Genomic DNA, 27,831 nt, shown 5'->3' with positions numbered 1-27,831 from the left:
TGGTGGTGTTATTTTTACTAAGAAACATAAGGAAAATCTTAAACATTTTAATTGAGATTGCAACCACATTTATACCCTATTGTTTAGTTATCTATCGCATGAATGAAATGCTTAAACATCATATGCAAACAAAAAAATTCCTATTTCTCCAAGAGGGAAAGGAAAAGGGAGGAAAAAAGAACTCATAAATCAGTACAATAAACTAAATAATATTTAAGTCGAGTTTAAAAAGTCAGCATTCAAATGCTGCTGGTAATCTAAATTAACTGCTCATTTTTTCCTCCAAACATCTCAGTTCTTTCCATGTATTTTCTCTGTGAACTTCAAAGCCTCATGCAGACTTAGTATTGCCCATTAGCAAAGTCTGGATATTTTTGAGAAACTTAGATGAATTAAAAACTATAAAAAGCAGTCTACATTACTCAGAAGGATGCTTTCTTATGGCAGGTTCAAGCAAGAAAATAGTTTCCTCTATTTCCAAAAAAATAAATTTTTATATAAAAATAAAAAAATGTATCTTTATCTCCTTTACCCACTGAAGAGCCCTTCAGAAGTCTAATCTATTTATTTTATGCTCTAAGTGTGTTTAAAAAGCATTTGTCTCAATTGCATGTGAGAAATATTTATATTATTCCTCGCACATACATCAAAACCATGCACAAAAGGTAACAATCTTCCTACTCACATAACTGTTACGGAATGAGGGAAGATGGGAATACAAATAGCAATTGCAGAATGCTACCCAAGTTTTATAACAATAGTAGCAGTGATTTTGGGGGGAGGGAGGCAGACTAGTCTAGCTGGTGTTAATCCTATCAAGAAAACACTTCTGAGGAACTGCAGTGTAACTTGAACAAACTCCCTCCCAAATTTTGGCAGGTGTAGAGATGTGCAACAGATCCTAACAACTGTCTAGACTTTTCTGTCTAAAATAACCTTCCACCACCATGCAAAGCGCCCCAGAAGACATTCAATACCTTGCATTCATGCAAAAACATTAGGACAGGGCTTACACTTACAGATTTGCACTGATACCAATCTCAGTCTGCTTCCAAGATTAAGAAAGTTATTTTGAATAAGAATTGAGGGGGGAAAACAACTTTGAGGGTGTTAAGGGGGAGGCTTGAGTCTAAGCCACAACTATCAGTTTACTATTCAGAGAGAATTAGCATTTCTACTGTAGATAGATGTCAGCCATTCAACAATGACATATCTGACTCTCAAAGTACTAGAGATGTGTGTTTTAGAAATAGAGTCATTAAGTAGTTTCAAACTTTTTGTTCAACTTCTATGCTGGACATTACTAAATAATTTACCTACCATAAAGCAATAAAAAAAGTTAACAAGTGTATTATGGCCACAGGTCCAAAACCAGCTGACTCGCTGCCTCTTCTTTCTTCCCATCATCCCACTCTTCCTCACTCTCTTCTCTTGTGAGACCTCAGAGTCTATATATTCCAACAGGGTGAGGGAGGGCAGGGAAGGGGAAAAAAGGGCAAGGAACTGAGGAAGAACGGGGAGGTGGAACTGGAAGGTGATGGGGATCATTTTCTGTTAGTTCTGGAACTTGAACAGATTCTCAAGATAGCTCATAAAATGCCAAAGCTGACACAAGGAAGCAGGAGGAGCACAAGCCACTTGAACAGAGGAAGAACTCTTAAGTACAAGACCTTCTCCTTCACATAGCACCACATGGGCATCGCTGCTCACAGGCTCAAGGAAGTATAGACTTACTACGAACATGTACTCTTGTCTGTTGGGCAACTCATTAACAAACTGGCAGCACTCAGTGTCCCAGGGTAGCACCAAGATTCAGCTACAACCCTCAGCCCACCGAGGGGCTCCCTTGGACCTCAGACAGCTGGCTAGGCCAGACTGCCAAAGTCTTTTTTGCTTCATAACCTTAAGAAACACACATTCAAATGTTGTAAGAATCTGACCTTCCCACCTAAGGTGGTTACTCTTATTCTGATCTCTCCTTCAGAGTCTATTCATTCACTACTTCTAGTCTCCAAGACTCCTTGCACACACTAATTTCAATCCACCCTCCCAAGCTTTGAAAGGTCATTGATTCTAGGAAAATCTTTGACATACCCCATGGTACATGCTATTATACTATCATTTATATTCCACATCATTTTGTAACTGCTATTGTGATAGCTTCCTCCCTTCATTTCCTTTACCTATTTCCAGGACTGGAAGAAATTAATAAAGAAAAAGCAGGAAGGAATCAGGGCAGCAAAGGAACTCTAGAAAGACAAAGCACTGCTTCGTAAGTGGGCGAACCAGCACCTGAGAGGCAGATGAAAGTAAGGAAAAAGGGTCTGTAAGACAGCTGTGAAAAGCTGAAGCAGCTTAGTAGGACAGGTACAGCATGAAAAGGAACAAATTGAAACTTTCAAGGAGAAAGAAAACAAACACAGTTTTCTTCAATATAGAATTGTTCAATGCAGCAGGAAGGTTGTTCCACTGTAACACCACGGATGCCATATCCTGCGATATTACAGAGCGAGCCAGGGATGACTTTAACAAAAGAATTTAAAGCCCTTTAAAAGGATGATAAAAAACACATCTAGAGCAGTCAGTAGAAACATCATTCAGTAATAATTTGAGCCTAGGTAAGAAATTGCTTTCTAGGACCCACATGCCTTATTGTTTTAGTATTTATCATTCCATAAGTTTTCAAAACAAAAGTTTAGTTATCACTTATAGGGGCCAGAAGAGAGCTCAAAGGCCTTAGTTTGCCAAGAAAAAAATAAATGTCTTCAAGAGATCTGTGAATTACTGTTTAGAGAAAAAAAGGTAAAACAACTTCCTTGTTTAATTTTTTTGATCTAAGTAGTTTCACAGTCACTCATAACATTGCCACCATCTGAAGTATCAATCACTTTAAAAAAAAAAAAAAACAACCAAACAGAATTGAAGAGCAAGAGCTGTTTATTATTAGCATTACAAAATGTCTCCTGCATAAACCAGCTTGTTTAAGTAGTAACTTCTCCTCAGGTAGGCAATTGTAAGCAACTCTTCCACATTTCTGTTTAATCCTCTGCATCCTAACCAAGCAGGCACAGCCTGTTGCCTCACCAGGCATTAGGCCTAGCTTTGCTGAGGACAGGCATTGCCTAGAACAGCCAGAATGGTACAGAAGCTTCTTGCCTGTCCCCCGGCTTCATACAGGAACGGAACCAGACAAATTGCTGGCCTCTGCCTGCCAGCAGGGACGCAAAGGGCAGCTCTCTCATGAAGGTCACAGCAGGACAGAGGGAAAAGGAGAAGTCTTCAGCTTTCATAATGAACACTTTACTGTCCCCTCTGTAATCCCCTCTGACTGACAGTTGCACAGAAAGCCTTTTGCAACATGTTCCTATTTTCAGTATTTCCAACTAACATATTTAGCCTGGAAAAACAGACTATATACACATATGTTCACACTACCTCAAAATAAATCCATTCATTCCCTTCAAATCCATTCATAAATCCCTTGGCTTCTTTTGAATACAAAACTGAAAGCTTTGCCTTGTAATAAAAGAACTGGTGGGTAAATTTGGGCTGTAAACCACCCGAACCAGAAGGGCTATGGAGACAGTGTTTAACCTTTAGTAACTCCATATAGATGCGATCTCAGATTGACAGGCCTTCCGCTGTGCTATACTTTTTGCCAGTCCTCCCTACAAAGCCAGTGATTGAGATCATTCATTCCAGCAGTCCTCATTATCACGCTCCAGACTGTAAATTTGAGGACAACTATAACCTTCAACACTTCACAGGGTAAATCACAAAGTATGTTAAGGAAGAGTCAAAATAGCTTTTGTCCACATGCTTGCTAAACCCTTCCAAGAACTCCAGCAGGTTTGCTAAGCAAGACCTCTCTCTAAAAAAAGCCAGAAAAACCGACTCAGATTTTCTTCACAAAGTATTCTCAGGAAACTAAGCAGGCATGGGGTAAGTAAGAGTGGAGTCTTTACAGAATAAGATTGTAGACAGGAGAAGGACACGACAAAAACCTATAAGCCAGAAGTGGCACAGAAAAAAAAAACAGAAAAAACACCATTTATACATAGTTTCTTCCAATACTGGAATTAGAGAGAGCCACGAAAGAGGTCTGAATAAGCAATAAAAGAGTGATTCTTCACGCAGCAGTATGTAATGAACAATCAACATCCATATGGGTTCAGGGGAAGGTGAACAGGTTCATGAAAGAAAATGCCGCAGAAGTCACATCTGACTCAAAGACTCAAACAGAAACGGTTGAAGGCTTGAGGAAGCCTGCAGAAGGAAACACACAATATGTCATCTTTCCTATGATCCTCCTTACCATATCCCTTTTTGGCAAACATTCGGGATGGGACACTGAGCTACACTGCACAGGACACAGGCCTTCCACAGCTGTGCCATACACAGCACCAAATGTAGGTGGCAGCTTCCTTTTAATCACTGTTATCCTACAACTTAAGAAAATTGTTCTCTCTTCACTAGTGAAAACTACTATTGGTGTTAATGTTTACTGTAATACTGACACAAGATTTTCCCCCAAATGCAAAAACACTATAGAGAGAAATAGAAGGGGGTGGGGGGGTGGTGAGAATCACCCAGCTGCTCTTGTGGGTTGTAATCCAGCTTGAGAGATGAACAGCAAGTGGGAAACTGCAAGAGTGAATTAATTTAGAAATTGTACCTTCCATTGACAATGACTGAACTTGCATCAGGACTGTAAAAATATATTTGACAAGAGTGAATGGAGGCATACGATAAACTGAGATAACAGCAATCCTGTAATAAATGAAAAGTTAATGATATTTAACTCCAAAAGTATTTCAACTAAAACTCAAAGCTGAGTTTTCTTTCTTTTTAATAGCTCTTTTTCAGGGAACTCATGAAATAATTGGGGTGGGAGAAAAAGAAATCTATTTCTACTATTTTCCATAGGGGGTTTCTTATTATGACATAGCTTTAAGGCTTCAAATTAAAGGCAAAATTAAAATGTAACACTATAGAAATTGAGAAGTGAATTGTGCTGGCATGCCACATTTCTAAAAAAAGAAGGGAAAAAACAGGACACAGCACAATGAAATACAGGTTTAACCCGAAAAATCTCTCTTTAAAAAAGAGATACAAGCATGAAGACATAGGCCAATCATACTTTACTACAGTGAAGAAATAGATCTCTATGCCACAGCCACAGAGAGACAGAAATAAAAGCCTCTTTCAATCTGACAGGGCATTCCCTCTAGACATGAAAAAGTAGAGCATACCAGGAAACACACACACACACACACAAAACGTATTGTCTTACATTCCCACTGATGTGAAGGCGGGTGGGTGAGAGCACACATGCAGTCATGTTTTTCACCAGCAGAGCTGGACTGGACACCTGTGCACAGCTGTGGGCCCCTGCAGCACACACTGGCCATAACTTAGTGGGACTCTGCTGCTGTCACCCGCTTCCCCAAGAGAACGTGATGGACTCCACCTCTGAACATTAGGCCATTCAGTATCGTTTGGCTTGTAGGCTTGAAATTTTGACTTACCTGGAAGGAAGAGGGAAGAGATGAGAGACACCCCCTTGTTCAGGATTTACCACTCAGCCCCAGGCAGCCAGACGCCACTGTGCCACCCCAAATACTCATCTTGTGAAAATCAGTTTCCAAGAAAGAAGAATAGGAACCACAAACAAGGGCTCATATTCAAGACCTCAGACACCTGGCAGCATAGTATCTTGCTGGCAGCACTTCAGCTGTAACTTTGTTAATTCCAGCCACCACCAGAACAGGACTGCTTACTAGAGAAAGATGAAGGATGAAAAAAAGAAGATAACTGATGCACATCATTTTTTCCTGCTGACGTTGGGGTACATTTCTGTCTGTATCAAGAATTAAGTTCCATGTGATGAAGTAGCTTCACACAATACAACACTTGTGCTTTGGTTTTCTCTTTTAAGAATCAACTACATCACTCACTGACCAGCTATGCTTAGTGAAAGCAATCTTTCCATGCTTTAACAGATTTTGTTTGGCAAACTAAATAAATGAGATGGAAGCAGAGTATAGCCATATGTTCTCTGCAGATAGACCTGGCACTCTAAGTTTCAACAAAACATGCGATGAAAGCCAACATTCAGGGAATGCACGCAAAACACATTAAAATACAGAACACACCTGCCCTGGGCAGACAAGCCCAAGTAACTTCCTAGCCAATGCCACAAGATGTCTTCAGGGACACTGCTGACAACATCCTCCCTGACTTCACTGTAAAAATAATATCCTACTTGTGGCAAGATGCAACTCGCATTCATCACCTAGGTATACTGCAGCACGAGCAAGGCAACACAAATCAAATAAAATGGTAGGATATTGTAGCTGTAGTGAAGCACTTCTATTTAAATCAACATTTATTGTTCAAGTAGCACCTAAGAACTACTATAAACTCCAAACTGAAATAAGAAAACATCTCTTTGCCCAGTACTCTAATACATGCAAAAGTGTGCCTATTTGTCTTTTGGTTGCATTTAAAATAGCTGCAGTTAAATGGGTTTAGAATGGCTCTCCACTGACACAGAAGCACTTCCAGCAAGTATGACCCAGATCTTGTTATTCTTTTGCACCCTAAGTTTTTACCATTGTATCTCACAATCAGGATAAATTAATGTGCCCTACAGGCTATCAGTGACATAAAGCATAATCCTCATGTACTGTGTTAAAACTCTGACAATGCAAATTTCACCAAAGTTTAACATGGGGACTCTGTTCCACCCTGTGCTTGATAAATCTCACTCCTCTTCGATGCTCAGAAGTTGTTTCCCAATGCACATGGACTCAAAGAACCACTATGTCTTTCTCCAGAAGGAAACAAAAGCAAGTGGTAAAATCAAAAGTAAAAAGTGGAAAAAAAACAGTGATTCCGGTATTCCTTTTTCTCACCCCACTAATGCTTTTTCTTCATACTAAGTGCACTTTAAGACATGCTGGCCAATACATTTTAAATTATACTCAAACAGTAATTTGCAACTTCTGTAGTCAAGGTAGGTCTGTCTTCCTCTCTCACTGAAAAAGTAATTGTCTGTTCCATTGATGCAAATACCAGCTTTGCCTACGCACAGTAGGGTTTTGGCAGGAATGAAAGCAGAGTGGTATCTGGCCACTGAAAGCTGCAGCTGAGAAGAACCTATTGACAAGACCTTTGTCCTTCCTCCATACAGTGCTAGGCTTTGTAGGGAATCAATTCACTTTACCACGTGCTCTCTCCTGTACAGAGCCTATGGGATGACTACCTCAAAAATGAGCCACCCATGGGCATACCACAGCATCTAGCTCTTCCGCAGCTAGGTGGCAACAAGAGCCAAGGTAGGAGACCAACTGCCATTTCATCTTCAGGCTGGTCCAACACCCTGACTCTCTCTCTCAGTAAGGAGGCCACATGCAGGACAACATTACCTCAGAACATTCACTGCATTGGATCCCAGATGGCACAAAGAGATGCATAGTTGATTACTGCCAACTCACTCTTATCCCAAACTGAGGTAAAGCTCCCCCACACCACCAGAGACAGATTTGTCCCAGCTACTTAACATCAACATCTTGACAGCAGAAGGCAAGCTACACAGATGCCTGTGCCTCAACCACTGCAATAGGACCTTTATAAGCTCAACATCAGCAGCAGCTTTAGGTGGTACAAGGGGCTGTAAATTGGGAAAAGATGTAGGAGGACACAACCTGGTCTGCTGTCTTTGCTGTGGAATTATTGCAGAGGACAAGAGTAGAAAGTTGCAAGGGGGATGGGGAAAAAAAACAGCATAAAGTGGCACAACTACACCCAGCAAAGCTCATCTGTCAGAGATCAACCTGTACTTCTTGAGATCCGCCATGTTGCTCCTCACTGGACTGGCTGTGGACCTCACTTATTTCCTCACGCCCATTAAAGCTCCAAAGAGAAGCCCAAAAGAAACCTTATTTCTGCTACTAACAGATACAGATGTTTTCACTAAATCAGTGCAACCACAGAGAAATACATTTCCCAGAATTTTCCAGCTCACACAAGCATGCTGAATTTGTTAGGTGGTTTCTTTTTTCTACCCCTATTCTAACACATACTTTTTACAGGAGAACTTTTACTTAAAACAAGCCTTTAAAACACTTTACCATTTTGCTTACAGAAGTGTAACACTGAACCTAAACCAGTCTCAATACTAGCTGTAGAGTCATCCACAAAATTATGGGAAACAGATTTTTTTTATTAATGGCAACAATTTCATTTTGTTTTATTGTTCTATTGAAATACATATTGTAGCTTAATCCATAGCAGGAATATGGAATCATTTAAGTCCCCAGAGGCAAAGACTCTGAAAGCTGTGGAAATTAGGGAATTAGGATACAGTCTGTAAGTCATGTCGTATGGCTGAAGACCACCTCTAGTCTCATTCTTCCCATCGTCCATCCCACTCCTCTCTCCAACATCCCCAATCCCCATCTTTCTCACATGCACCATAATATCACCCCCTTGCCAGAAAACCATCCAGGTCCCATCCATAGCAATAGTTTGACAGGGTGCCAAACTAGAGGTGATGAGGGACCCCATGGGGTGGTCCCTCTGTGTCTGAGCATCTTCTGGGAGGCATGGAAGTGCACCAAAGAAACACTGCAAACAGTAGGCTGAACAAGCTCTGTGTTGTGGACCAACATACCCCATCCCTGAGACACTAGCACACAGCCTGGCAGCGAATGACACCATGCAATACACAGATTTTGGGAAATGTACTATACAGGTGCCATATAGGAGGAACCCAAGAGATGTTGCAGGACTGTATTCAGCACCATGGACTTAATGTAAAAAGGCACTTTAGTGACTGAAGGGATACCAGACAAGAGGCAGTGAATGCCACCAAACGTAGGGGACAGCAAGGAATACCATACAGTGTGGGATGGAGGACTTTAATACGTGGTCCTACAAGGTATAGCTGACAATCCCATTTGCCCCTTTAAGTATTTCGGTCAGAGAGGGGGTGATGAGGAGAAGATGAGATGAACACACAGAGGGACTCTGCACTGTCGCTACTTGACAGAACAACAATAAAGTCCCTCCTGCACAACACTGTTCGCACCACATCCCCAATACAAAGCGTTCGAGAAACACCAAGTGCATTTACTGCCTAAGTGTTCTAAACTGTCTCTGCCACGTCACATCAGTGTCCAAGGTTGCTGGTCAGACTGGTCATCTGGGACCCAGACATTATTACCATCAGTCATTTTGTATAATATTGCTTAAAGCGAAGCAATATTTCACTTCTTACTGAGGGGTATGTCCTTTGGCAGGTTTCACCCCATCCTTCAAAGGTATCTCCTTGCTCCAGTTTTCTAAGAAGCAGACATATGAAGTTAAACTTACCAAGAGGCAGTTCCCTACCACTCTACTTTTCTAGCTCACCTAACTTCATTATTACTATGAAGTAATTCACAATCAAATTTAAAAACTATTTTCACAACAGCACCAGACATGGAAGCACTCCTGGACAATTTAATGGGCCATTCCCCTTATAAAGTCTTGTAATTTCAATTATAATGTTAATGCATTCACAGTAACATGCAGTTTACATCAGCACCATCACAACATGAAACTTCAAGGTGTCAAAAATTCACAGCTGTCTGAATGAGGAAATGTTTCTGCTTCAGACAGTTAACCTCAGTGAAATATAGCCACCTGTATTAACACCTATATCACCTTTTGCCTACTGACACTTCAAAGCAATACTTCTTCAGTTCATTATTTTAATGTATTTAACAATTCTCTTTGTCTACATGGCATCACTGATTTCTTACGTATAGTCAATTTTTCCTCATACTGAGGTTTTTTCTATGCCACTACTCATTCTTTTTAAAAAGAAAACAATGTTACTTTCAAAGCTTGTTTTAGCAAAATTTTGTACATTTGTAACTTTTGTAATTAGGGTTGGCTTTCAGACAAAACAAATTAATCAATAATCAATTAAAAAAAAAGGAAAATCACCATTCCCGTGCCCGTCTCAGTTAAACATAAATCCAACAGCTGAAAGGACAGGAAGTGTTAGAGAGGAGCAAACTTAGCGTGAATGAAAACCTCTCAACTGTCATACACACATACCTTTGCAAGAGGCAAGAACAGGTAGATACCTCCTAAAAGCTGACAAGCCATTCATGCAGAAAATCTGTTAACCCACTTTGTAAGGACTCTCCTTCATCCCAAATACTACTACTCCCAAGTTCAGTTATATCAAACTTCAGATCATCCATGTCTACAGCTGTAGACTAACTAAGTGGGAGGATTCTCTGAATTGGATTTGAAATAAGGCTAAATAATTAACATTTGTGAAAGTGATAATCTAACCATTTAACAGTCCTACTTCTAACAGAGTATTCAGTGGGCAATCTCCCCTTAAGGCTTTGAGTTCTGTATTTGCAAAACAGATGCACAAAGGGATGAAAATCCCATAAATGGTTTGCATTCTTAATGTCTGACACAGATTAGTCCTTGGGGAGTGCACTACATGTGTGTATATGCAATCTTTTACAGTGAGGCCCTGATCCTAAACCTGTAACATTACTTTAAGCACCAAAAATAACCCACACTGCTGCTGCTGTACTAAGAGCAGTGATCAAAACGTCACCGATTAACTTTTGCATCACTATGATCAGTTTATGTTCCTGCTTCCCAGCAAATCCAGTTGCTCTTCCTCAATCTTCTTGGTTGCTCTTTCAAAAACTAACTAAATAATAAATAAATAAACCGCACAGATACTTCTCATATGCTTAAGTTGATGATTTGGAGCTTACTGCAGTATGAACGCAGACCCTGCTTTAGCTACCCCACATACATAATCACAAGGATATGCTATTTAGTTGGACACTAACAACAGGAGATAACTCTTAACAATAAAATCACACAGACAGAACTCTTCAATGTAATGTCCCTAGCCTGGGTTATGAAGACATGCGAGACAAACTGCAAGAGCAGGAAAGGGATAATTGCACTTATTCTTAACACATTAGTTAATCACAAAGCATGAACTCAATCCAGAAGTCTCTGAAACAGGTGAGAAACAGGCTAGAAACAGACAGATGCAAACACTGCCCTAAAACCAGTAGGTGCAATAGGGTGTTCTGGGTTTTTTTAAAGCAGTTTGCCCACTAATAAAAAGATCTTACATTCAATCCAGAAATATCATAAGTTTTAATACTATACAGTTACTTGTTCATTTTGATGAACTTAAAGCTGCCCGAGCAGCCTCTCTCCTGGATGCATACTTTATCTCAAGTATTACAGAGCCTTATTTCCAAGCTACCTGAAGAGATCAAATATCCTCTTCAAGCTAGAGCTTATTTCCACAGCTTGGACTTCTGCAAGTTGATCTGCCGCATGGTTAGTACTGTGCGGCAATCTCCAGCTAGTAATCAAATTTTCAAACTTCCAAATCATAAGAAATTGCTCACTGTGCCCAAGGATGTATTTGGAAACATAAATTCAGAAGTAATACTTCTGGGTGCTACTTCGTAAGGGCAGAGAGAACATGCAACCAGGTTGATCCTCTTCAAGAGCTGAGAATACTCCTATTTGTCACCTGTGTGGTGATGGACTTTTAAGATGGTGATTTATGGAAGCCTGTTTGATCACAGTTCATCTTTGTTCTTCACTTACAGGCACTGTAGTGACTTTATTTACACCCAAGTTAATCATTAGGTCTTACAGAGAGTGGGGAACAGTGGGGGGAAAGAAAGAAGTGTTGAGGGGGAGGGGAAGGAGAGTTTCTTTTCTAAATTGAAGGCATTAGTGATTTTTAGAAGTTATTGAAATGGCAGCAAAGAAACAGTGTCTCACACAGATACTCTCTATTTATGCAGACTTGGCTTCACATGCCCAAACCAAGAGTGCTACTGAGAGGATGGCACCATCCCCACGTGCTCTACCAAAACTCCCACAAAACCCACCAACAGTGCCCTCTGCACAAGTAATGGAGATCTGTGAGCACAAAGCTGTGAAGTACCAACTTATTCCCAAACTGTCACCAGAGAGGCTACCAGGCACTCCTGTCTTCTGCTTACTGTTAGCTGGAAAAGAACAAAGGCTCCCCACCCAAGGACTAATGTGATGCATCAAAATATTTTCTGCTCTTTCTCACTTCTATAAGCATCGTCTTTACTGAGGAAAAAAGTCCAAAATCCTCTGATAATTGTTATAAAGCAGTCAGGAGACAGCGAGGCTGCTCCTACCCAAGTAAGACCAACACGACAAGATACCACCTGGGAAAGAAGACCACATAACAGGAAAATACCAGGAATAAAGGGAAATACAGCCACAAGAGGAAAGATGAGGAGAAATAACTATTGAAAATTTCCATTTGAGAAATTCATCCAACAGACACCATTTAACTGACCTTTAAAGTCACACTGCTTCAACTACAGTAAGCACACTTTTTTTTTTGACATTATTTTCTTATCTTAGCATTTATTTCAAATTGTCAGAACTAGCAATATCTCAAAAGCAAGCAATCCACAGAAGAGCATTATGGGCCTATAATAAACAGGGTAACACAGAAGTCCCCAAGTTACTCTCTCTAGACATCCCGTCCCCCTCACATGAAATAAGACATTTACTTTACCCCCAACGTTTCTGATTCTAATGGATATAAAACTGTCATCAACCTCTTGGTCTGCAGACACTAAATTTCAACTACTGTTTCCCACTCTCATGCACACACACTAATCCTGGTGAAAGATACTGGAATGAGAGCCACAGAAACCAAAACTATGCACTTATTTGCAGATCAGAGCTGACAGCAGCAGCTCACACCCTCTTCCTAGAGGGGGAATTAGCCTGGTGAGCGTTGGGACAGGCCAGACCCCCACCCAGACACACTCTCCATCTCCATGCCAAAACCCCCAGCAAGGGAAGCCTTCAGAGACGACTGCAAAGCAAAACTCCCTGACAAAGCAATAACCCAACAGAGACAAAAACCAAAACTTCTGCCCACTTTAAACCAGAGCTGGGCTCCCATCAGTCCACGCATCCCATCACCGAGGCTCTGCTCATCTGTTTACTGTTGCTAACAACTTCTTCACAACAGCATGGATAAATACACTTCCAAAGGAATAAAACAGAAACAAGCATAAGCATAGAATTCAATCACATGAAATATTAATATTAATCACGGTAATTACACACTGACTACAGGCAACACAAATGCACTGTCCCCTTTGAAGCATACTTCCTAAGGTGGCTGCCTCCATGGCTTGTCAACTTTACTAGGTTAGGCCCCTTCTCCGGGGAAACTAGGTCAACACCTTTCCAGCAAGAATAATTTTTTTTTTACTCTTTAGCAAGCACAAAATAAAGACCTTTGCTGACCCTAAAAGTAAATACTATCCTTCCACAGGTCAAGCCCAAAGTAATTTCATTTTCTAAAAGCAGTAACAGTACACTCTACATGTTTGTACCACTAGTGCATGAAGCCTGCGTGCCCGATATCTTTATGTGGTTAACAACCCCCTGCCCTAGGGCCTTCATCTCAAACATGCAATTAAGAGCTCGCCATTTAGAAGTTTCAAGGTTTTTGTGGTTGAAGGAGTAGTTCATTAGTTACAAGAGCTCCTTTTCTTAAACTCTGGTAATTAACACTCTGATGCCTGTTCCCACAGTGGAAACAAGAGGTAACATTGCAAAACTGCCTACCTCTTGGCTCCCAAGAAGAAATGGGGTGATCCCTTTAATTTGGTTTGGCTGCCTTCTCGCACCACCATGTGGAACTGTTTTGGCCGATTGCAGCAAGGTCCATTACTCACATCTGCCTCTCCTCTGTGTATGCACCTTGTGAACACTGTGATTACTGTTACGCCCATGAGCTAGCTGGAGAGCAGTTTGCTGTAAGGCAACAGCTGATGTAGTTGCCAGATAGCCAGCCTTTTAGATGACAACCTCCTACACTGTTACAAAACATTTATGACTAGCAGTTTACAATCTCACAGTCACCAGGGAGACATAAATACAAGCACATGAGAGTCACCAGCCATCAGCACCTGCTAATCACATTAATATGTCCTAGCGAGCTGAATGACATTAACAGAAAACTGCTGACAGTGCATATCTCCTTCCATCACAGACAAATCCCCAGGAGTCACTACTGACTTCTCCTAGGATATACCGTCATTACTTGGATGCATACATTACTTCATGTTAAAAATCCTCAAAACATTTACATCAGGAATTCTAGCTTCTTAAAAGTTATTGTTTGTATTGCCAAGACACACAAAGAGCCTCAAGACCAAAGAACAAAACCCCAACCCCAGTCCAAAGGGAGCTTGAAACAGAGAGGGGAACATAAGGAATGACACTCCACCCTGTTGGGCAGGTGACCATTTCACTACACTAGCTGTCACCTTGCACCTGCAAAGGGCTGGGAAGGTTGATGCCATCAGAGCTGACAGGTTTAAGGAGAACTTCGCAGCAACATGAAAAAGATCAGAAAGCTTAAAGGTGATCAAGTAAAGTAGCCATTGGGTTCCCAACAACAGGTGAGGGAAGATGTGCGGAGCAAGGCTAGGAGAACACCTGGCCACAAAGATCTCCAAAAGCAAAGGCAGCCAGCGCACAGTTGAAGCAATAAAGGTGGCAGCGGGGGGGTGGTGGTGAAGAAGAGACTGATACAGTTAGCACACTTAGTTAGACCAAAAAAAAAAAAAAAAAAAACCAAAACTTTGCAGCAGCAAAACATGCTGATAACGTATCCTGGTGACAGGAAAGACCTGCCTTGAGGCACCTAATACAATAGGCATTTTAAAGCATATTGCTGAAGCATCTCAGCTTCCTTTGAACAGACTGTAACAAAAACCAAGGTTCATCAACTGAGCAGTCAATCACCAAATCTCTCAGCTTCCCCATATTTTTATAATTGCTTTAAGCATCCAAAGCAATTGCTTCAAACAATTAGCTGCCTGACACATTTTCATTATTCCACATTATCTTACAGCCCTAGTTAGGTGTGCAGTGAGGATGCTACTTCCTACAATAGCAGAGACCTCATCAGAGTTGAAGTGCAACACCCCAACTGTAAGAAAGCCAGAGGCATCTAAGGTCAACAGTGGTAAAGCTGACTGAGGACTCTGTCTGAATAACACACAAGTCCAAAATACCACCAACCTGACCAGGAGCCCTGCCTCCTTCCTAGATGTAAAGCAGAGCAGAAAAGGGCAGGAAAGAGCCCTATATCCATCTCAGCCACTCCATCTGACATCCTCATGTACTATTTTTTGTGATTACAAAGAGGCAAGAGCAGATATTACACCCTCTTAGCAAGTTGGTGACAAGATACTTCTGACCCCCTGCTAAAGCTCCAAACAAGTCTTCCTGATACTTTCACGGCACAGCAAAGCAACATTCGATATTTGTAAAGAAGTCATTCAATTTGATTGATGGCTACTTGTTTCCTTCTCACAGCATTTCAGCTAAATTGGGATTTGTTTAGTTTTTTTGTTTTTAAAGATCTGTTACAGAATACAACTTGATTGCTGCACCTTCCAGTGAGTGCCTAATTCCTAGGTGCCAGAAGCATCTCTAGGTAGGGCCCTCACATTATGGCTAACAAAGCTACTAGGGGGGCGCTGCAGGCAGAATGAAAACAGATTAAATCTTAATAGAAAACTAGTTTTCAAAAGTTAATAAGTTTTTGAGAACACCCAACCATACAGGCCATTCAGTATTCTGCAGCAACCAAGCCATGTCAATTTGAGCAAAACCTGTAAGTGTACATACAAGCTGACAATCTGGGAAATGAGTACTTCTGTGAATGACAGCTCAGCGAAAGTCTCCAGTCATACCTAGCATGGGACTGACTCTACTGGGAGCTGGAATTCCTCTCCAGATATACCGCCCTGAGAAGCCAGTACTAATCTTACTACACTAAAAGCTGACATACAGTGTTGCTGGTGGTACTATGGCCACATCCCAGTGTCCAATTGTCAATTGCTTTGTTTCAAGAGACAATTGTATACACCAAAGATACTCATTAACTTGGAACCTAGGCACCGTGAGCTGGTCTAAGACAACAAAATATTAAACAGCTTCCCAAAATATTCAGGACTAGCTACTACACCAAAGGTTTGGTTCCAGCAACATCAATGGAAAACACCATTTTCCAACTGTTTTCCCATCATGGCTACCACTATAAGATAGGAGGGCTTCTGCTGTAAAAAGAATCCAAAGTAGACCCAAAAAGCTGCTCCAAGTGTTTCTAATTATACCACAAAGATCTAAAAAGTATCGGCTATGCCTGATTCAATTACAATTGTTAGATGCTGCCTATTCATGCAATAACATGTGGTGCTGCTCATCTTTTCCAGGTAGCTTTACAAGGTAGTCCACCAATTAAAGGCACTACACTGGAGCTAGGCAAAGTAGAAAGGACAGAAGAGGTCAGGTACCACACTTGGCATTTGTTATTACTCACACACACAATATTTTAAGACTCTGTGTTAAAATATACCAAATTTTTCATCAGATACTGAATAGCACGAGATAGAATTACAGCTCTGCCACATACGGATCACACTGATTACATTCAACAACTCTTTTGTACATCAGATGCCTATTGACTAGTAGTATTCCAACAACCCTAAATGCAGCAATGCTCTATTTTCTTAAGCAAGCATACACATAATTTTTAAATAAGCATGCCCCCTCATTTGTTGTTATAACTTCCCACACCCCAGAAGTTCTCAGGTGACTGAGAAAGGAGGATCCAGCAACTACAACACTTAACCACGGCCTGCAAGTTTTCTTCCTCTGCTGCAGACATCATGGGATGGACCTGGTTGGAGACTGACATGCTTGAACTCCCAGGATACTCAGCGGAGACCTGCTCTGTACTCAGAAGAGCCCAGAGCATGATTCAACTTGCCCCAAAACAGACACCAAGCACAAGATCTGTTGAGCCACTCTCTAGGCTCTAGTGACTATAGCAGAAGTACAGACAACAAAATTAATCATGTCTTAATCCCGATTTGAATGCCACCCACTGTATGACCAGAGACTCATCACTTTTACCATATGCTCCACAATGCAGAGCCATAAATGGACACTTGAAGTAGCCCAAACATACAGTTCAGGAGTTTAAGCGCAGTGTAACTGCATTAAGGGATGAAAATAGCCAAGACAATCGTGCTAATGCTGTTTCTACTACATAGATAACCTACTTCAGGTTAGTTGGGCCTGCTCTGTGTAAGGTAGGCACACCCCAAATTCCTCACAATGTTAACTCCCTGGCTTTAAAATGAAAATAACAGCAAATTCCTCCTGAGAGGGGTGCTGAAAGAATAAAATAAAGACTGTGAAGCACCAGGGACCCTGTGATAATGATCTGTTAAGGTTAACTCAAGATAAAAATCGCATAAGGCACCAAAAGAACACTTCGTCAGCTCCCAGAGACTTTGTTTCTCAAGGCTCTACTCCAATAATCTTCTCTTGATACTTTTAAAATCTGAATAAAAGTACCACAACTAGCCAGCATCAGTCTGGTACACATACTCTAATAAAGTAATAAGCAGCAAAGTGTTTAAGAAGCCTGAAACTATCATAAGAGCAACCATAAAAATAGATCCTCCACCACTGAGAGTCCCCGCTGCCAGCAAGTACCTGCTATGGAAGCACAGCATCCATCTCAGTCCATTTTAATGCTCCAGCTTTGGCACTGCTGCATCAAACCCGCACCTACCCTCCCGAATAAGCGATGAATCTTATTCTCAGTCAAATACCAATATTACATGTTGCTCCAATATTACCGTTAAATCCTAATCACAACTTAAGGCAAACCGTGGGGGGTTTTTTGGTTGGTTGGTTGTTTTTTTTAATGCAGTGATGTCTAAAACATGTTGTTGTGAGATACATCCAAAATCAACAAGAAATAAAAATGTTATTGGCAGGTTTGATTTCCAAGCTCTTGTTTTGATCATACATGGATTTATTTATATAGTGTTACTGTCTGAAATAGTGTGAAATATGTATAGTTAGGGAAAAGATAAAGGATTATTTTAAATACAAGGAAATAACTATGATGCTTTTATGTTTACACAGGGATTATATTTCACAAGAGTTATAATATTACCTCCTCTGGTGAGTACAGTCTGGGTCCAAATACTACACAGAATACTACAAATATTAAAGAAAAAAATACAAGTACACAGAATTTATGGCATATTTATCTTTTGTCTCCTCTTTCTTCCAAAGTTTCCATTACAGCTTGCATTAGGAATGCCAACAATTACTGCGTTTTATGTTTTGCCATAATCCTTTTAAAATTCTGTTTGGTGAAGCTAACAGAATACAAACAGCAAGACTCTTGCACATTGCTAAGGACGGGTGAGTGAAGCAGTGAATCCACATCACCACTAGAACTATTCAGGGGGAGGAAAGAAAAGAAAAAAAGAAAAAACCTCACCACCATTCATGTTAGAATAGGTATCTGCATTTCACTAGGTTCCCACTTTTCCTCTACAATATGCTCCAGACACAGCTCCATCCCCTGATCCCTGCACGTATTTTTCAGACTACATTCTTCAGGCATGTCTGAACTTGTTTGTACAGCCCTCCTTCCTCAGGGGAAGTCCTACATAGGAGGGGAAAAGAAAAAAAAAAAAAAAAAAAAGAAAAAACCACACACAAAACACCCCCGCAAAACAAATCTTCATCCTTTATTGTTCTCTTCTCCCTCTTCACCCTCATAGCCAGGCACACATCATCTCAGCAGTGCAATGCTACGATACCTGCTCAGGTAAAGCGTTCTACCTCCTGCAGCCGTGGGATAGCAGCCAACCCAAGATTAAATTTTCAAGGCGCTGAAGTTATGATATTGTTGTCCCGATAAAACAGACTGGTAGTTTTTCATTCTTCTATTTACACATCCACCTGTCACCAAAGGGTTACCTTTTGGCCATCACAGCAAGGACACTGCTCTTTCACCACGCTAGTTCAGGAGGAGGAAGAAAGTACTGCCGAGACCTGCAGCTCAGAACAAAGCATCTTTGGAACGGGCAATAGCAGTAATATCACAACAGAGGCAGAAATCCTCTCTTATTAGATAAGGATCTTTTACAAGCTACAAAAGTTAGAAAGCCAACAGAAGCCCTTAACCAGTCTGCCTCACTAGCCCACTAGACTCATAATATATCCAAAGGAGGCAATACCTTGAGCCCTTCCCTTCTGTTCTGGCTAGGAAAGCATCTGTACCAGATAAGAAACCTTTTATTTAATGACAAAATGGGCATATTGCAGAGCTTTTCATAAAGCATTAACCCAGCAAACTTCATTCCAGTAATACATGACTCTGTGAGATAAGGAAAGATATTTATGATAAAAGGATGGCAACCTAAGCAACCTTCATTTTGCACACACAAGACAGAGACATCAGGATTAGCCTAGAAGCGTGTACCAACACTTGCTTTAGCAGAAGCCTTAGCCCTTGATGAGCACCAATTAAGTTTTAAATGGAGTTCTTTCCTTTGATCAAGGAGCAAGATAAGATCACATTTATGCCACAGAGCTTTGATTGCAAGAGCACACCAGACACTTTGCTTACCTACACCTAACTACTAGTAAAAGAAACAGTCAAAAAAAGAGATTTTTGTCATTACAGCGACAAAGAACTGTCTTTGTATAAAAGGGTATCAAAGAAGCACGTACAAGAAAGCACATGAACTCAGCACTGATGCAATATTGTAACATAATTTGGCCAGATACTGAAAGCATGTCTGTAGACCAAAGTTACAGAGGTCAGTGATTTGATCTCACCAAATCAAACACAGATACTTGGTGTCATCCAGCATGTGTGACATTTGATGAAAATTATCTACATTTCATAATATCACAAATAACTATTCTAATAGGTAATAAATATTTAAAGCCAGTGAAACAGCTCAGGTGGATTGAGTGTACCTCCCGCAGATCCTCCAAGCTGTGAAATGTTATTGCTTGTACTCTGAAAAGATGGGGGCAGGCATATGGAAACCCACAGGCAATTTCCTCGTGCAAAGGAAGTGTGGCCCAGGGATCTGAATGATAGCCTTACGATTCCAAAGCCATCTCACTCTGGTAATGAGAGCCCAAATGACAAAAGGACTGTACCCCCTGCCTAACATCAGATGGAGATCCACAGTCAAACGGCATTTTTATTTGAATTTGCTATCTCTTACTGCAGCCCTGTGGACAAACACACTAAAATCTGTGAGCAGTTCTGCAACCACGAGAAGCTGGGTCCTGAACTACCGTAAATACATGAGAGGTTGCTATAGAGGCCGCAGCTTTATTAACTCCTGTCCACTCCTCCTTTCCTCTCCCCAAGGCAGCCTTGAAAACATCAGTACCTCACTGCCGCTTCCTTCTGACAGGACTTATATATTTGGGGTATGTGGAGGATAGAACGAGGAGACACTGCGGAAGCACCATCCCTCTAGGGAGGTGAGGCCTGACTGTACAACATTGTTAGGAAAACGCGAGGCACAAATTAAGACCAACATCATCACTTTTACGGAAAAAACACAATGGTAATCAACTTTTTCCACTTAATTCACAGAGGCACTGTTCGGACTTACTCATTAATGTACCTTCTGTGTGAAGCTTCCCTGCAAGTGAAAAATCTTGTCCTAAGACAATGCAGCAAACTGAAAACTGAGGAGCCCCGCCACCTCTTCTGCAGTCACTAACTGTTGCTAGTCATTGTCTGATGTGCCTGGAAGGAACTCATCTGTTAGACCATGACTTAAACCAGGCAATCCAGAAGTTTAGATTTAAGAAATCAAAAGGAAAGAACAAACACCACCCAAAAAGCCCCACATACTTTTGAATACTTGCTGACAGGCTGTACGCACGCATTGCTCATAACTGCAATTCATCTGGAAGCATGTGTTGAATAACAGCCTTTTGTCAGGGTCTTTTACTTAAGAAAATAAAGCATCATGACAAATTTAAACATGCATTTTATCCAGTGCCCTGTACTTTGTTTTCCTTTAGCTCTTGCAGTGTGCTAGACTGTGTACAAACAGAGGCAGGATCCTCAGCCAAAAGGATTTACATGGTGAAAACATGGGGTCTCAGGCAAAAGTGCAAGGAATGAACACACAAGAGAGGAAAATGACTCACACAACATTTCATCAAAAAAGAGTCTTTTCCTACAGAAGTCTCCAACAACAGACACAAATGACTTCCTGTCACTCAAGGAACAGCTTTAAAGAAAGATGGAAAAAAGCAACCGAACCACTGGCCAATCTCTGCACCTTCTACTGAGCAGTTCGAAGAAATTTCTCTTAATAAGTATACCACCTTATGTCTCTGGTTAATACTGAGCAAGCATCTTCGCTCTTAACACTACTACCTATGTTCAGATACTACTTAAATATACCTTGTTTACCTAAAATTCTTTGTCAGAGTTTCACTACATTCCTCTATAAAGGTTACAATCATCTTTCCACTAATGCCCATTGTGATTTTAGCATTTAAAATGTTTATTTTCCAGACATTATGCTGACAGTATTTAACTTTTAGACTTTCTAATGTTTGGTTAAAATAGTTTGAACAGCAACTTAATGGCAAATAAACAGAGCTGACTGTGAACATGAAAAAAATCAGGGGAAAAAAACCCCAGCAGCTCAAGAAAGTGCAACACAGCAAAAACACATGAAAACATGATCTAAATGCACGAGCACAGAGGCCAACTTTGGTTTATTTTTTTCATACACATTCACTGATCTTAGCAACAATGAACGAATAATTTTAAGACTGCAGCAGTACAAACTCGTTGTGCAACTTTTTACTTTGTTTCAACCCACAAATAAACAGACATTTAATATATTCACCTTTTGCTAGTAAAACATTATAGGCCAACTATATTCAGAATTTCAGCTGAGATCTGCAAAGAGTGGTTATTCAATGTAATTTTCTGATGTATTTAACAAATACTCTACACAAATATTTTTTTAAGTAACCAAGTAAACTGAAGAAAGAGATTCTTCTGCAGCCCCAGTTATGGGCAGCTCTCTGCTCTTTTTCATTGAAAGCAAAATACTTTGTCTTAAAAAATAACCAGGGGTTTCATAGTGTTAGATTTTCCCAAATAATTTGAGCACAATAGCATTCACTTGAGACTACCTAAAAAGAAAAGAAAGGCTAAAAAATAACTCCAGTGCTATGCATTATCCGTAGTTGTTTCTAAAATCCAGCTATGGTTTGCAGCTCCCAGCACACACAGTTAATATCACTGACCTTGTTGAAATCTCCCTGGGTAAGCAAGATAGCTCTAAAAAAAGAATACCAGGCCTTCAGGATTAATTGCTAACTATTAATAAATTAGCATATTTCTCCCTCTTCTCCCAGGCACACCTATAAATAAATATAGTTGCCCAAAAGCTTTACCAGGAATGGAAATCAGAGTATTTCACAATGTAATAGGCACAGAAATAAGTGATATCCGTGAACTACTGAGGAAGGGAATAACCGACCCTGGAGTGCAATAGAGACACCAAAGCAGACGCGTGATCCCCAACTAGCCGAGTCTACAGCTACAGCAACAAAGGCCAAATTGTAACGGAGCCTCACAACAACGGAGGCTTCTAACCACAAGCGCGTCAAACTGTCTTTACCGTGTAAAATTTGGCTGGAAGTCACAACTCACATAAGTACGTGAGGCCTGGGGGCAGGGGGAAGAGACAGATCAGGCTACAGCAAAGCGACGGTCTCTAGTAAGAGAGTGACATCTCTCACACAGGAGGCTCTATCCCATATGCAGCTTTCCTCCTCCTTGCATCTTTCGAGGAATGACCTTAGCTGAGGGGTTTTCAGCAGCCAGGGGTTTCTGAGACCACAGAAAGTTTCTCCACATCATTAGATCACTCTGTTTCCTTCAAATTGTTGCTATGTCAGTAAAATTAAGTCACTGTTGTGCTGGATATTCCTCCATGTGCACAGCCCTACAGAACTACACAGGTTCTTGCTGGTTTCTGCACCCAGGATAGCTCCAAAAACTGCAAGCCCACCACAATCAAACAAATACCAGCCGTGTACTGCAGTTATGCTGCAACTTCCATGGCCATACACTCATCCCACAATAACCTGAGTAACTCCAGGAATCCCTCCTGAGGGGCTCTGGGGGAATTCAGTCTCGCAGGCACACAACGGAGTGCTGTGAGATACAGGTGGGGATTTTAGCCCATGAGCATCTTAGCCTGCACAGGAGCACGACTGCAGGTCAGCTGTAATACCATCCAGATGTTAGCTTATACCCCCAACAAGGATCAACTGAAAAAAAAAGAAAAAAGTTTAAATCTTCCCAGTATAGTCAAAACAGTGCAGGCTGTATCACTCAAGGAGCATAAACTTCATGTCAACCCAAAACAGCATCCCAGCCGAAGCAGTATCTTTTCATGGCTGAATATGGCCCCTGAATACCGTCCGAGTTTATGTCACACTGTAAGAGAAACCTGTAACTACACTGTCACTTCTTCTAAACAGAAATCAAGGAGCTGCTTATAAAAACATCAGATAGAGTTTTCAAACACAGATGCTGTAGCTAAAAAGTTACCACATCCTTGGTCAAAGCTGGAGAAACGCTTCACCTACACAGAAAATTTCTAGCAAGCAAAAGCACAACTCTTCCTCAGCAACTTCAGTTTAACTAGACCAACTCTTATTCGCTGCATAGCCTGCTACTGTCAGTACAGCGCACCCTGCCAGAAAAAACACCCTTGTTCGCAAAAAATAGCAGCATTCTAGTCTGAATTAGCAAAAGGAGACAAGCAACTGCCTTTTCTATCAGCTGTTGTTGGTAACAATGAACAGAGCACTTTTTATTTAAAACCTGACTACAAAAATCTAAAAACATTCATGTTTGGCTTACTAATTCTTGATAGGTTCTATTTTAAATTCTAGATAAATGCTATTTACAGTATTTACCTAGGAGTGAACAGCTGAAAATCACAGTACAAAACTCTTCAGGATAAGAGTTGCCTTGTTAAAAAAAAGTAGTTCAAAAGCCACTTTAAAAAAAAAAAAAAAGGCAAGTTCACCAAGAATAAAAAAAGCTAACTGTCCAGCAGTGGTCATACAGCTTACTTTTGGACTTTGCTTTTTGGGGGTTGTTTCACGGAATGGGGGGGAAGTTTCCATACTACTTTTGGTTTGGAAAAGCTATTTAAAAAAAATCAATTTATAGCTGTTTGATTGTAAAAAGATTTGGAAAAACAAAAAAAAGAAAAGAAAAAAGGTTCCCAGAGAAATATCCTGGTCTACATTGAACATTAAAACAGACTAAATCAGACCACCTATTTCTGCTCCTCTCTCCATTCTCCAAAATGTTTTTATCATTGTATGATAAGCATGCATCGTTATCTGCAAAACCGATCTCCCGACGGAGAGCTGGCATCTCCCACCACAGTTATTTCCGTCATTCTCCTAGAATACATCTCCATGGTACCTCAGGACTAACTACAGGCAGCAGATATCACCAGCCAAATACTTTCTCCTAAAGCTTGACCAGGTCAGTGAGGATCATAGTATCACGTAAACCTTCCTAGATGGCATGCGTGTAAAAAAAAAAAAAAAAGCATAAGTTCCCCTCCAATCACGTGTTTTATAAAACTAACCTTGAGAATTAAATTTAATATTCGTAAGGTAAAATACAGAATATTGGTCTTCAATCAAACATAAAATCCAGTGGTTGTGAACTACACAGTAAATAACCATTTCAGATTAAAAATAAACTATGAAACACTGTGCTAATAAGGCTGTAAGCTAGCTATTAAAGCGTCAATTTTAATGAAAGTGTAACCATAAAGAAAAATTTTCCACATCTCATTTCTTTATGACAGTCTTGTCATGCAGAGAGTGACATAAAATGACGCTGTGCACCAAAGGGGTGGAAAGCTTACCCAGAAACTGAAAGACAACAGCAGAAACAAAAGTCACCAGCAGCCTTTAATTTATTCCTTTGCATTTCAAAGGACACGTGTTTGCATTAGTCATAAGATCCACCTCCTAACTACAGCCAGCCCTCAAATTATTCTGCATAACACTAATTGAGGGTCCAGCTAAAGAGTTACCTGTTCAAGGAACCTGCGAGTAAAATAAATTATGCAAGAAAGCAAGCCAAGCATTCTTAAGTATAATAAAGCCTTTTAAAATGATTAGCAGGTTTACTCTTTAATCTGGCAAGGTAACAAACTTTCAGTGCCCAAGAGAAAAAACACAATGAGGGAAAAGCATTATATAAATATTCCACATGCCAAAGCAAAAGGCTTGTTTCATTGGAACAATGTACTCCTGTTTAAACCAATACCAATCAGAAAGAAAGAAAAAAAAAAAAAGAGATCTTTCTGTGGAAGTTATTTATATGTTAACGCATAACTTCACAGCACGTTTGTATGGAATCCTCTTCTCACAAAGGCTGCTTGGACAGTCCCTCACTGGCACCGGCCCCTTCTGCACATGTTCACGCTCAGGAGGGCTGGGAGTATCCATCTCACGCTGTACGAAAACATGAGCCTGCTTTCCAAATCTGCCTCAGACTTGAGCAGATCTACTGCCAAGTGCTGACCACAGGCACGCAGTCTAATCAGCATTATGGTCCTGAGACAGAGGAGTAATGGCTGCTATAAGTAAATGCCACTTCTAATCCAGGGAAACTTTCACCTCGGAAAGCATTCCTAATTTCACATCAACTTCAGCAAAGCCTGTGAAAACACTTCATGTAATAAAAGATTATCACAGTAAAACGCAGTCCTACAAGAAAACAGAAATATATTTCGGAAGTCATAAATCCCTCGCCTAACTCATAGCTGTTTCCCTTTTGATTTATTCCCTGTGGAGCAGGAACCGCGACAGCAATATCCTAATCGGCATTCACAAAACACCGAGTCCAACCTCATTTGACAAAACTGAGGTTCAACGTGCCTTCAAAGAAAAACCCGAAGACACCCAGCACTGCAGAGGTCCCCCACGGAAGGAACGGGGCACTTCGTGCGTGCAGCCCACGACCCAGCGCCTGCTTCGTCCCCATCTTCTCCCTGCCACCAAAGAGCCCCCCGGAGCCGGGCACAGGGACAGGCTTCCCAACGCCGCCTTCGCACATCAGTCCCGCCGAGGCTTTCCGCAGCTCTGTCAACGTCCTGAAGAAACTCGGAATCGGAGCAGCAAGTTTTGATAGGCGGGAGAAGAGGGAGAGAAACAAGCAGACACGTACACGAGAGGTGAAGGGTGGGAGGGATGGACGGACGGACGGACAGATGGATGGAGGGGCCGCTATTCGACTCTCCGAGCGGGAGCACAGCGTTTTAATCCCGTCACCGTTAGGCAGGATAAAAAGTTCTTGCTTACTTGAGCTAGTTTATAAAGTTTTTGCTTAACTTCCAAAGTAAGCGGCTTTTGCTTGAAAACCTGAAGTTAACTTACTATAGCTGCCCGAAGGAGCATAGTTACTATCCCTGCGCGAGCAGACTGGCCAGCACAACCACAGAAGGGGATCGAGCCCAGGGAAGACCCCACCACAAGTACGCGTACCCCGAGCCAACCACCCTCACACAGCCCGGTGCAAAGTTCACCTCCCCCTTTTCCCACGTCCCAAACAACACCCCACAACACCAAGTACGCACCAGCAGGTAAGGAGACAAGTCAGGAGGGAGCGGTGAACCGCCAACTCCCAGGCAGCACGTCGGGGGAGCTCAGGCGCTCAGCCGGTAGGGCGGCCACAGAGCCGGGGCCGGCACCGTCGCGGCGCTGGCAAAGGCCCCGCTCGCCCAGCCGGCCATGCGGCCGCCCCGCCGGGGAACCCGGCTCCAGGGAGAGAAACCGCGGCGGCCAGCGCTACCCCGCCGAGCGGCGGGTCACCCCGCAGCCCGACGCCGGAAAGTTCCCGCGAAGCAAACCCGGCCTGGCCGGCGCTCTCTTACCCTTAGTCCAGTCCACCACTTGCTTCGGACTCCACCTGGTCACCGGCTCCATGGCGGGCTTAACCCCGCCAGCACCAAACCCCCAGCGGGAGACCGCAACCACGCTCCTCCAGCGACGGACTCGTCCCACCTCCTCTCAGACTCCCATCCCGGCAGCGCCGCTTCGGGCCTCCCCCTCTTCGGCCTGGCTCCTCCCGCCGCCGAGCCCGCCCTGCCACCGCTCCGCCCCCAGGTGCTGTACCCCGGCAGGCCGGAGCCGGGCGCAGCCGTTAAGGCCGGTTCCGCCCCGCAGCGATCGCTGCGGGGCGGAACCGGCCTTAACGGCTGCGCCCGGCTCCGGCCTGGTCCTATGCTGTGAAAACTGCCGAGGAGAAACTTCCTGGGGTCGCTGCGGCTTCTCCCGGGAAGGAAGGCGGTGTCGGGGGCGGGGGGCAATATTTTTAAACTCTCGTTACCTTTCAGCCTCTGCCTGACACCCCCCCCCCCCCCGGGCTAATAGCACCTAAAGTAAGGAGGTCGCAAAACCACGAAATAACCTGAAACTTCTGCCAAACGTTTTAAATTTCATTGCTGTCTATAGGCCACGTCGATCTTTGCCGTGGTCGGGTATAAACCCGCACAGAAAGGATGCTCTGAAGTAGCGCGGTAGCCGAGACCATGCTGCAAGAGCCAGCGAGCGTGTCGCGTCTGAAAGCCACCGCTCTTGGGACCACGTGGTGACACAAATCTCACTTTTCTTTAAAGCGAGGTGCAGTTTTAGCTCTCCTAGGTGTGAAGACCAGCCTGCAAAATTTAGAGAATCCAGACAGCAAGGGAACAGAAATAGTAATTATTACTAAACACAGGAAATGCTACTAGTGTTATCACCCCTACTGTCATTAACATTATTCAA

At 42.0% G+C, this 27,831-nt stretch overlaps 1 protein-coding gene across 3 annotated transcripts in view; it reads right to left on the bottom strand.

The window, feature by feature from the left end:
* Window positions 1-27,096, bottom strand: part of CNKSR3 (CNKSR family member 3) — a 71,765-nt gene extending 44,669 nt beyond the window's left edge. The window contains exon 1 of one of the 3 annotated variants that reach the window (XM_054819803.1): window positions 26,940-27,096. In XM_054819803.1, the coding sequence (XP_054675778.1) occupies window positions 26,940-26,991 (52 nt within the window). In that variant the 5' untranslated portion in view covers window positions 26,992-27,096. The remainder of the gene's footprint in view (window positions 1-26,939) is intronic. The other 2 variants (XM_054819805.1, XM_054819804.1) reach the window with 2 other exon arrangements.
* Window positions 27,097-27,831: the final 735 nt, after the last annotated feature.

The sequence above is a fragment of the Grus americana genome, chromosome 3, assembly GCF_028858705.1.
Source record: "Grus americana isolate bGruAme1 chromosome 3, bGruAme1.mat, whole genome shotgun sequence".
NCBI classification, from domain to species: Eukaryota; Metazoa; Chordata; class Aves; order Gruiformes; family Gruidae; genus Grus; species Grus americana.
Note: the sequence above shows the minus strand (reverse complement) of the source record. Positions and strands in the feature narration are given on the sequence as shown.